This window comes from Mesocricetus auratus, unplaced genomic scaffold (assembly GCF_017639785.1).
Source record: "Mesocricetus auratus isolate SY011 unplaced genomic scaffold, BCM_Maur_2.0 Super-Scaffold_100031, whole genome shotgun sequence".
Taxonomy (NCBI): Eukaryota; Metazoa; Chordata; class Mammalia; order Rodentia; family Cricetidae; genus Mesocricetus; species Mesocricetus auratus.
In genome coordinates, this window is record NW_024429212.1 from 6,094,695 (window position 1) to 6,106,534 (window position 11,840).

The 11,840-nt window shown below is 47.9% G+C and overlaps 1 protein-coding gene across 7 annotated transcripts in view; it reads right to left on the minus strand.

Annotated features, from left to right (window-relative positions):
- Nucleotides 1-11,772, minus strand: part of Tmco3 (transmembrane and coiled-coil domains 3) — a 36,205-nt gene extending 24,433 nt beyond the window's left edge. Inside the window, exons 1-6 of one of the 7 annotated variants that reach the window (XM_013122445.3) lie at nucleotides 11,600-11,769; nucleotides 6,587-6,745; nucleotides 5,114-5,629; nucleotides 4,330-4,509; nucleotides 3,090-3,281; nucleotides 2,001-2,129 (exon numbers count right to left, since the gene is read on the minus strand). In XM_013122445.3, coding sequence (XP_012977899.1) covers nucleotides 2,001-2,129; nucleotides 3,090-3,281; nucleotides 4,330-4,509; nucleotides 5,114-5,557 — 945 coding nt within the window. In that variant the 5' untranslated portion in view covers nucleotides 5,558-5,629; nucleotides 6,587-6,745; nucleotides 11,600-11,769. Of the gene's footprint in view, nucleotides 1-2,000; nucleotides 2,130-3,089; nucleotides 3,282-4,329; nucleotides 4,510-4,918; nucleotides 4,989-5,113; nucleotides 5,630-6,586; nucleotides 6,746-11,599 lie in introns of those variants that run through there. The other 6 variants (XM_021234420.2, XM_013122446.3, XM_013122447.3 and 3 more) reach the window with 6 other exon arrangements.
- Nucleotides 11,773-11,840: the final 68 nt, after the last annotated feature.

Sequence of the window (11,840 nt, forward strand, 5' to 3'; positions counted from 1 at the left end):
CACTGCTAAGTCTACTCCACCTTCACTGCACTGCAGCTCCATGCCACTGCTAAGTCTACTCCACCTTCACTGCACTGCAGCTCCATGCCACTGCTAAGTCTACTCCACCTTCACTGCACTGCAGCTCCATGCCACTGCTAAGTCTACTCCACCTTCACTGCACTGCAGCTCCATGCCACTGCTAAGTCTACTCCACCTTCACTGCACTGCAGCTCCATGCCACTGCTAAGTCTACTCCACCTTCACTGCACTGCAGCTCCATACCACTGCTAAGTCTACTCCACCTTCACTGCACTGCAGCTCCATGCCACTGCTAAGTCTACTCCACCTTCACTGCACTGCAGCTCCATGCCACTGCTAAGTCTACTCCACCTTCACTGCACTGCAGCTCCATGCCACTGCTAAGTCTATTCCACCTTCACTGCACTGCAGCTCCATACCACTGCTAAGTCTACTTCACCTTCACTGCACTGCAGCTCCATGCCACTGCTAAGTCTACTCCACTTTCACTGCACTGCAGCTCCATGCCACTGCTAAGTCTACCTTACTGTTACATCTGTGTTGTTATTTCCCTGCTTTGCCTCTGTTTTCCTTTCATTTCTCTTCCCTTTTCTTGGCCAGACCATTGCTATGATGCCAAGACGATACACTCAAATCTCCATTTCTCAACTTGGTAATGAAAACCTATCAGGTTCCTACAGGGAAAGGTTGCTGTTTTGATTCTCCTGACCATGTCCCACTCTGAGCTATGATAATCTTCACTGCCACTCACATGCCCTTCTCCTTGTACAGCTGATGGAGTGCTCCCAGTACCCAGGGGTTGTGTGGCCCAGTTACTCTGACCTAACAGCGATCTCTGCTCCCGAGGGCCTGCTTTTACCCTCGACACTCAAGATGGGCCAGGAATGAGGCGGAGGCACTGTCTCCTTAATCTTATTATGGTGTTGCAAGTCATGGAAAGATCTGTGCAGAATATGAACCTGGAGCACAGTTCACTGCTGTGATGCCTTTGAGACGGTCCCAGGATGGAGGGCTGCCCCTGCATCAGGTCAACTTCTTCCTAGAAGGCCCAGGCTTGGGAGTCTGAGCAGGCTAGGCAGACAGCCCTTTTTCTGGCCAAAGATCCTTGGCTGTTACGGTCAGTCTCCTGTGGTTATCAGACTTCAGCCCAGGAAAGTCACTGAGCTCCATCCTAGTTCAAGAACTGTGGACCAGAGAACCCTATGGTCCCCTGCACACAGCTTCCTTCCATTCCCTTAGGGCCTCAGTGGCAAGAGAGGGTTCTGAGGGTGGTCCTGTGCTCTCCTGGATTGTTCCCTCACGATAAACTGACAGCGCCCATTCTGAGCACCCTCTTCCCACTGTCCGCCCAAGTATATATACTTAAGGGACACACTCGGAAATGCCCAGGAGCCCTTTCTCTCCTGCCAAAAGTGTGTTTATTTCCATATGACAGAGATCGTCACCCTGTCCCACAGATGAAGCCTTGAACTCTACTGTCTCTTGAGACTGGGACTTCAGTCGGCTCCCCAAACCACAGGAGCTGCATACAATTACACCGAGACCAACATTTCCAGCTGATTTATTGTCTGAATGTTGGTCCTGGTGATCCAGGCCATCATATCAGCAGAAATGCAATTTTTAATATTAATATAAAGAGACAGATAGCTGGGTGTTGGTGGCACACGACTTTAATCCCAGCACTCGGGAGACAGAGGCAGGCAGATCTCTGGGAGTTCCAGGCCAACCTGGTCTACAGATTGAGTTTCAGGACAACCTCTAAAGCAATACAGAGAGACCCTGTCTTGAAAAACCAATTAAAAAAAAAAAAGCCTGTCATCAAGCCACCATGCATCAAGAAATGCAATACTCCCATGGGCTAAAGAATGCATCAAGGGCATCTTTGCCTGGTATCTTCACGGGCTCAAGCTCAGATCGGTTTCGTCTTCGTTCATGTTTCTTTTGCATCTTGTTAGACGGTAAAACAGAATTATTCTCACCTTAATACTGTTCAGTCCTGAAGGCCCCAGAAGCACACCACAAATTATATACCCAAACATCGTAGGTAATCCTATTGTTGTACATAGCCAGCCACAAGGTAAGGAGAGCATTCCTATGGTCACGATGTCCTAACACAGAAAGAAAAATGGTAAACACAGAGGGGTTGACTGTGAGGGTGGAACGGGACAGAGGTCCTTGACTTCATCTCATGAGAATAAAAAGCCAGTGAAGAAAGTCAGAGGGAGAACTCTCACTTCCGCTTTGTCTCACATAGAAGTTGAGGACTGAAAACTGTGTCCTAAGAGATGAAGTTCAGTTCTGAAAAGAGTTTGTCTGTTTGTTCATCCTCTCTAAAAAACAAGCATTCTATGACCCCTGAATACGTGAATTCCATTAAGCGTTCTGGTCCCAGGGCCCTAAGAGCTCACAAGTTAATCCATGATACATTCACCATTGGATTTCTCACCACCCAATAACCGATATAGTAAGATCCAGCATGGTGCTGAAACCCCAAGGTGAGTGAGACTTGGAACAGGGTATTTATCCAGTTTCCGGCATTTCACAAAAAGTATTCATCCATCACAAAAGGAGGGGAAGAGAACTTTTCAGAGGGTTCCCGGCCCCCATGGAGGGTACTGATGGTGACAGTTACAGAATCAGCTTTGTAGACCTATTTAGTCCCATTTTAGTTATAACCATAGACAGCAGCACCCATCGTGAGCTTGGCTCTCAGTCAGAATTAGCACCTGGGGGGGAGCCCTTTGGCATCCTGTCTTCTCTGCCCATCAAGAGAGGCTGTTTAAAACTCAATGTGGTGCTGTCTGCCTATAATCCCAGCGCTCAGGAGGCTAAGGCAGGAGGATTGCTGAGAATTCAAGGCCAAACTGCACTAGACAGTGAGTTCCAGGCCAGCCCAGGCTTCATAGTAAGAGCCTATCTCAACACATTAAAGCAAGACAAGGGAGGCTTCCGAAAGAACAGGTGTGAGTGTTCCAGTGGAGCCTGACAGCGAGAAGGGTGGCATCCGGTCTAAGGCAGGAGACAGCTCCACCCCGCTGGCCAGCCCCAGGCTGGTGGCTACGGCTTGCCTTTATGAAGTGGCGGTCTGCGCGTGGGATAGTCGAGTCTCGGGGCTTTGTCAGAATATACTGGTTATTCTGGGAGTCGATGAGCATGCTGAGGCCCAGGCCGTCCTCCACTTCCCGCTTTGTGATGTTCTGCTTGGAACTGGCCTCCTCTTCCTCCACTCTCAAAACTGCCTCAAAGTTGACTCCTTTGACCTGGGAGCATAACCAATATTATACAATTAGAATTAAATGCTTTCACATCAACACTTAAAGACTAAAGACTGGAAGAGTAACCAGAATGTTTTAGTGTCCTGTGACAAAAAGATCAGGGATGCTAAGTCTGGAGCCAGGGTCTGTAATCCCAGCTCATGAAGGTAAGGCACAAGGATCCCAAGTTCAAGACCTACCTGGGCTCCAGAGTGAACTCAAGGGTAGAACAGGCAACTTGGAAAGATCACATCTCATGATAAATAAAAGTGAGAAGAAGGCTGGGTGTGTGTGTGTAGTTCAGGGGACAGCACTTGCCTAGCAAGGTGCACAGCCCTGGGTTCAATACCCAGGACTTCCAACAAACAAAACAAACAAACCCAATAGTACCCATTAGCCAGAATTAGGGAATTTTCAACTAAAGAATTTAGGGGTAAAACAGAGGACTTATGCTACTCCCGAACATCTACTTTGATGTATAGTATAGTCTTTCGATGTTTAGGGCTCCAGGGATAGTTAGGAGGACCCAGAATGAATCAAGCACCCTTCCCTCCCTACTTTCTCTTCTCTCCACACACGCCTGTGTTTACTCTGACTTGTTTTCACTCCGTAACCATTTGTACGTCCACCCAAGACCCACAATTCTTGGCATCAGTATGAATTTACCTTTACAGTCTCAATACAGGACAAATGAGAAGCCCGTCCTATTTCTGCTATAAGCCTGTCTTCTGCAGAATTTAACAGATGCCACAATAGGTAAACACTGAAACTCAACCACCCCGAGTCCTGAGTCTGGAGTCCCGACCCTGGCTGAGTGGCGGAGCTAGGACGTGAGACAAGCCATTCATCCAGGAGCGACTGTAACTGTTGCAAGGGAAAGCAGAGTAGCTAGCTCACTTCTGAGGACACGTCCATACTAGTTTCCATGTGGCACGGAAGCGCTTTACCTCATCCTCAGCTTCACTGAGACACATGTGAACATCTTAAGCATGCCAGGGCCCGTGCTCATCAGAACGGCTAAGCGGGGGAGGAGTCACTCTGCAGACATGCTTACTGATTTATTGTCGTCAAAGGCATGCTCCTCTATCTCCTCCTCCAGACGGTCCGCAGCTCTCCTCACGTCTTCAAGGATCTCGTCAAGCATGGATAGACTCTTGTTTTGATGCTGCATGTTTTTAAGGGCCTCCACTTGGTGTTTCTCTGCAGCAAGAAGTTCCACATATTCTGTCTCTTCCTAATGATTTGTAATAAATGAAGACTGGTAAGGATCACACCAGGATATGACTTCCTCACGTCCACCAAAAGCTCTCCATCTGGAGTAGACCTAGAAGTTTTCTAGGTCAATGGGCCATTTCTATAGGTGCAACTCTAACTCTAGCCAGCAGAGGGAGTCAAGCATCCTAAACCTCTTGCTGAACTTGGCAAAATGCAGGGCAAGCAACATGGAAACACAGCAGAGAGGAAAGTAACCTGCTGTAAGCGGGCTTGCTCAGCACCCATGAAGGTCCTCTGCTAACGCGAGACCATGCGCCGAGCACAGCAGCGATGCAAGGCATTGTGCTGCCATGCATGCAGCACAGATGCACACAGACGGTTAGCTACTTTCTGAGTGTACAGCTGGAGTGCAAGCCAATCCTACTCACTTTGGGTTGAGCACTAGGATTTACAGGATAGGGGTAGATGCCTCCTAGAAGCAATGACGGCACCGACAGGCTGCAAGAAAGGTTCTCCCTCAGCCGCCTTCCTAAGTTTGTGTGTCACCGCACCCTGAACTCCCCCCCCCCCAACAGATCCCTAGACCCGGCAGGTCTCCCCGCTCCCCGAGACTGGTGGCTCACCTTAATGGCAGCCTCCCTCAGAGCCTCCAGACGTTGCTTGCTGCTTTCTTTCATGTTGACCACATCTCTGTAATCCCCCTGCAGGGCTCTCTGCAATCCATAGATGGCCTGGAAGACGGAATTTTCACTTTCATTCAGTTCTTTCTGGAAAATTTCGAATGTGTGCACCTGGAAGAGCTTCTCTTCCCCCGACAGGCTAGCGTCCTTCTCCACCGCCCGGATGGCGTTCTTCAGTTTGTTCAGGACGACGTTCTTCTGCCGCAGGAGCCCGGTAAGCCTCCTGCAGCTGTCTAGGACCCACTGCCTCCTCTGGGTGGTGGCGGCGCCCTTCCCTCGGTGTAACTTGATGGCATGCTTGGCTACCTCCTCGTGCTCGGCGGCGCTGGCTATCAAGTGGAAGAAAGGAAGCAGCATCCAGAAGAGACTCTCATCCAGGACCTTCATGGTCCAAGGACGCGGGGCGGGGCGCAGAGTCTTCTACTACGTCCAGCTTGCATCTTACACACACATTCTCAGCTGAAAAGCAAATGACATTACATCAACTTCCGAACTCGCGTATTCAGATTACAATCCAGTACTGAAAATGACAGAATCACAGGTGGAGAGTAAAGGAGTTTCGTCTGGCTTTAGAGACGATTTTTAAAGTTTAAAGCACAGCCTCTCCAGACATAATGCCACATGCCTGTAATCCCAGGACTTGGGAGAGACTGGATTGAGTGTTCAAGGCCAGCCTATGCCACATAACTTCTTCTTTCAAAACAACCAGACAACTGAAACAGCAAGTAAATCACACATAGCTTCATAAACTGACCTTGTGTGAAAGACAAAATCTATTCTACTTAAGGGGAGCATGCCTTTGATCCCAGCACTAAGGAGGCAGAAGCAGGCAGATGTTTCAGAAATTTCAGGCTAGCCTGGTCTACAGAGTGAGTTCCAAGACAGCCAGGGCTACACAGAGATACCCTGTCTCAAAAAACAAACAAGCAAGTAAAAAAATAGAAAGGAAAAAACCCCAACTTTCCTATCACATGGGAAGCCACTGTCTTCTGAGTCTCTGAGTGCCATGCCCAGCCACTTGTTAGCTTTCCAGTTGCTTCCGAGTATTTGTCAGTTTTCCAAAGTCAGCCACAGCTAATGAAGTAAGACATGAGGATTAAAAATATCCACAAGAGGCCGGGTGGTGGTGGCGGCACACACCTCTAGTCCCACCCAGCACTTGGGTGGCAGAGGCAGGCAGATCTATGTGAGTTTGAGGCCAAAGCAAGTTCCAGGACAGGCTCCAAAGCTACACAGAGAAACCCTGTCTCGAAAAACCAAGAAAAGAAAATTCAGAAGGCTCTGACCAAGCCAGGAACACTAGAACTTGATCAAATGTTCAAACCTTTTCCAAGATTGAAACCCAGGCTCATTCTCTTTTCCTCTGAAGGGAGACCTAACACAAAATGTCAGTGTTTGGCAAAAAGAGCAGAGAACCTGGGTTTTGATGCCTTGTTTTGGGGTGTGAGGAAGGTCTTGGTGCCAGCTGCAGCTGAGATGACTAGAAGACACTGCCCAGGGCAGGTGACAGTAGTGTTTTAGAAGTGGTGGCTGCAGTGCTCAGTAACAGTCACTGAGAAAGAGTGACCTTGGAGGCTGAAAAACAGACCAAAGAACAAAATGATTAGAGAGGTCCAGTGAGTTAAAGTCTAGGAGTTACCCACGGAATCGGCTAACCGTGGACCCCTGGTCACGAGGAGCTACGCCCACAAAGACAGGAGTTACCCATGGAATCGGCTAACCGTGGACTCCTGGTCACGAGGAGCTACGCCCACAAAGACAGGAGTTACCCACAGAATTGGCTGAACTGGACTCCTGGTCACAAGGAGTTATGCCCACAGATAAAACCAAATGTAGCCCCTTTACACAATTTGTCACTCAAAGGAAACTGTAAAACACTGATATACACCACCTAATCTCCAAACAGAACCTCCAACTGACCGTCATGCCTATAAGACCTCTGTATCCACAAACACACCAGCATTTCATCTCCCTGGGAATCTGCCTCCTAAAACATATCCATTCACTGCTAACCCCAAGCATTTTCCAGACAAAGCAGGCTAGGTGGAACAAAAACAAAAGGTGGCATTTCTAGAGACTGAATCCTGACAAAACGAGGCAGAAAAGTCAACAGCGACAGGTTAACAAGAAAACAAACATGAGAACTTGGATCTCTGAGTTCAAGGTCAGCCTGGTCTACAGAGTGAGTTCCAGGACAGCCAGGGCTACACAGAGGAACCCTGTCTCAGAAAACAAGCAAATAAAAAACAAAACATGAGAGCTCAAAAACCCCAGAACCCAGTCATTTACTGAGGGCTTCCGCATGCAGGTGCTTCACCATGTCAATTCTGAAAGTACACTGTTTCTCTTAAACGCCATGACCAAAGAAGGTTGTATAGGAAAGAACTCATCTGGCTTGTGCTTCTAAATCACTGTTCATCACTGAAGGAACTCAAACAGGACAGGAACCTGGAGGCAGGAGCTGGTGCAGAGGCCATGGAGGGTGCTGCTCACTGGCTTGCTCATGACTAGCTAGTTCAGTCTGCTTGCTTGCTTTCTTTCTTTCTTTCTTTCTTTCTTTCTTTCTTTCTTTCTTTCTTTCTTTCTTTCTTCCTTCCTTTCTTTTTGTTTTGTTTTTGTTTTTTGGAGACAGGGTTTCTCTGTGGCTTTGGAGATTGTCCTGGAACTAGCTCTTGTAGACCATGCTGACTTCCAACTCACAGAGATCCGCCTGCCTCTGCCTCCCGAGTGTTGGGATTAAAGGCGTGCGCCACCACCGTCCAGCTCAGTCTGGTTTCTAATAAAACCCAGGACTATAAGACCAGGGGTAGCCACATCCACAATGGGCTGGAACCTCCCCTATCAATCACTCATTAAGAATATCTCCTACAGCCCGGTCTTAGGGAGGCATTTTCTTAATTGAGGCTCCCACCTCTCAGATGATTTCAGCGTGGCTCAAGCTAACACAAAACTAGTCACGAGTTCCACTGTGGTCGGAATAACAATCGGAATCGCCAGGAAAAGACGGTTTTCTGGTTGGAAGCGAAAGGGCTTGAGCGGTGTGGCTGCTTCAGGCTCACTAAGGATGCTCGGAGAAAGAGATGACTGCTGCAGTAGCTTTGCTTTGTGCCTGTGTCAACACAGCTTTACCCACAAGGCTACCAATTCAAAAGCATGCTGACCGGTTCCTCCTATGTGGCACTAAACCGGATCTGTGACTCTATGCCTCCTGCAGTGGCTACCCTTCTGCTCCCAAGGGGCTTCTCCAGAAGTAAGCCAGGAACTTGGGACCCTTGCTCATGCTTCTCACCATTCTCTGAAAGTGATTGTTTCAAGGCCCTCACGCTCCAGGGAAACTCTGTGTGAGGCGGCTTATTACCCTCGTTTCTGTTCCCAACCTCCGCCAGCTCCCTGCAATCCGTTATCCTCCCAACTCACGGGAGAGAGATAATCTTTGTGAGGATTCATCTGCGAGAACACTAATATTTTCATAAGAGATACTTACAACAAACATGATCTTGAAATTATCTAGATAACCTTAAAATACATACGACACCTTTTACATACTTCCAAATCTGCCTTCAAAATCCTGTGGACTACTAAATTACAGTATTTTTTTAATTGAGTAAATTAGTAAACATTTTTAATTACTAAAAAGACGTTTTGATGGCAGGTGTGATGGTGTATACTTGAAATCCCAATACTCAGGAGGCTAAGCTAGGGCAGGAGGAGTTCAAGGTCACTGTGGACGACTATACAGAAAGTTTCAGGCCAGCTGGGGTACTTAAGAAGAGCGCATTTCCCCAAAAGAGCAATACTGATAATAATAAAACCGAAAGACACTCTGGCTTTTCGTAATTAATATGGAACAGCCACATACAACAGCTTGGATGGCCACACTGACTGGAGCGATCCTCCACAGGCAAAAGGATATAAAGTCCACTTAATGTTCTAACATGACAGTGTGGTTGGAATACTGGTTGGATGAGTGGTCGCTAGGATACAGAGCAGGAGGTGGTGGCAAAGGCTGCTAGAAGTAGAAGGAAAGTTAAGAGCTAGAGAGTCCTGGAACAGATGAAGGCAAAGATGCTATACACACTTACTCTCTCCTGGGGCTCACACAGCTAGGCATTCTGTACAACATCCCAAACTTGACTTCAGACAACTTCCTGATGACATACAGCCCAGAGAGCAAAGTGCTGTTCCTGGAGAAACCAAGTGAAGGGTCTCCTCCACCGTCTCCTCCACCTAATTTCTCTTATTTGTCCTAGAGCCATGCTGGAATCTACAGTCAGCTCAAAATGAGTTTAAAAAAAATTAGTCATTAAAATTTTAGATTATTTACTTTGTTATCTTATGTGTATCAATGTTTTGCCTGCAAGTATGCATATGTATCATGTGTGTGCCCGGGCAGGTTAGATGAACATGTCAGATCCCCTGGAACTGGGGTCACGGATAGCTGTGAGCTGCCTTGTGGGTGCTGGGAATCAAACCCAGGTTTTCTGGAAGAGCAGCAGCAAATGCTTTTAATTGCTGAGTCATCTCAATTCATTTACATTTGAATGAAGAAACTGCACAGAGACTTTTTCTTGTTTTCTTGTTTTGTTTTTCTGTGGTTCTTTGTTTTTGAGACAGGGTCCAGGATTCCTCTGTGTGGCTCTCACTGTCCTGGAACTCACTCTGTAGATTAGGCTGGTTTCAAACTCAGAAGATTCCTCTGTTTCTACCTCCCAACTACTGGAGTTAAAGGTGGGTGACTTTTTTGGGGGGGTTGAGGAAGAAACTTTCTGAGAGTCAAACTCATGGCTACTCTTCATTTAGAAGAGCAATATCAATAATCACATTATTTCCCAGACATGATGATTCATTCCTATAATCTCAGCCAAGAGCTTAAGGACAGCCTGGGAAACACAGAAGTTCCAGACCAGCTTGGACTACATAACAAGACTGTCTCAAAAGCAAACAAACAAACAAAAACCAAATCACAGCCTTTAATCCAAGCATCCAGGAGGCAGAGTTGGTGGAGCTATGCGAGTTTGAGACCAGCCTGATCTACATAGTGAGTTCCAGGACAGCCAGAGCTACATAATTAAACCCTATGTTATATGAAAAAAAATCATAAAATCTACTTCAAAGCTTATTAAGAAGAAAAAAATCTTATTTTTCACTTTTGAAACACTGTGCTAATACATAAGCCCGGTTACTTTCCGACTTCTCGTTCTCCCACCTCAGCCTCTGAGGTAGAAGTTCTTTACAAGACAGTATTTGAGGAGGCTGAAGAGGAAGAGGAGGATGAGATAGCAATGAAAAGTCTCAATGGGAAAAAAATTACTGAATTTAAACTCTTTGGTTTAAAGTCTATTATTTATTTGCCTATTTTTGAGACAGTCTCCCTAGGTAACCCTGGCTGACCTTGAACTTAAATCTGCCTCTGCCTCCCGAGTGATGGATTAAAAGTGTGCACCACCAACAGCAAAGCCCGTTTTAATTTCTAAAGTGCATAATATAGAAAAGGAATAACATGCCATGAACCAAAGAAAGACGAGAAAAGCAGAGGCTGAGAGTTATTTGACTTATAATCTATAAACAATAGCGTCTTGATGGTGTCCAAAGGGTTGTTCAAATAGTCACTTTATTTGTTCCGGAGGTACCGACTCAAGTTCACAAAGAAAGGAGTCGGTCCCTACTGGCTAGCCAGCTGCTAATGTTTGTTCTTTCTGTAGTTAGGGAAGCCAAGGAGGAGAACAAGACTGTAAAGAAAGAGTTCCTTTCATCAGCTGCAAATATTTCCCTGGTAAGTAAGCAAGTCTGCACTGCGCCCCAGATAGACGAGCTGGAGGCTGAACGCAAAGCCACTAGGATCTACGTGGTCCTCCCTTCTTCCGAGAGTTGGCTGATGCTGCAAATCGAGAGGCTGGAGTCAGAGGTTAAACCGACTCCGCTAAACCTAAGTCAACCATCCCGGTAGCTTGACTGTGACACCTCCCAGGCTGTTTAAGCTTAAGTAAGCGTCGCAGGGCACCGCGCTTCCTTATGAAAGACGATCTTGGGTGTCCGCTCCCGGGTATTCCTTTAAAAGGGGGCTATCTGTTTCACTGCCGCTCAAGGCAGCACCCAGAGTCGACATGAAATTCAGGGTCGAGCAAAAACGGGAGGCTGGGGGGGGGGGGCACTGAACCGTCGTGTCTAGGTGAACGAAGCCTTGCAAAGAGGAGCCTTCCCTCCCCCGCCCCCCCCCCGCCCCGAGGAAAGAAGCCACTAGAAAGGGGAACTTCCCGGGAAGGAGCCCCCCCACAGAAAGTGGACAAAAGCAGCCCCCGAGGAAGAACGCCCTTTTGGAAGAGACAGACCATGAAGGATCCCCGGGTAGGAGTGCCCGAGATTGAGCTCCCCTGATGGGAACCCCGTGCAACGAGTCTCAGGACAGGAGTCCGCACCCGCAGAGCTCACCCCGATGGAGGAGGCCGCGCTCTGGACGTGAGACCTCAGCATCACTGTCCCCGATCGGGAGCTCCCAAGTGCAGCGAGAAGGACAGACGTAGGCCTGCCCACATCCCCTTTCTCGGGTGTGGGACCAGGACACGGAGGACGGCACCGCCCTCTTCTTACTTCAGGCTCTTCTGACGCGCAGCCGAAAACTCTTCGCGGCCCCTTTAAGCAGGCTGCCGGTGGACAGCTCCGTCGGCCTTTG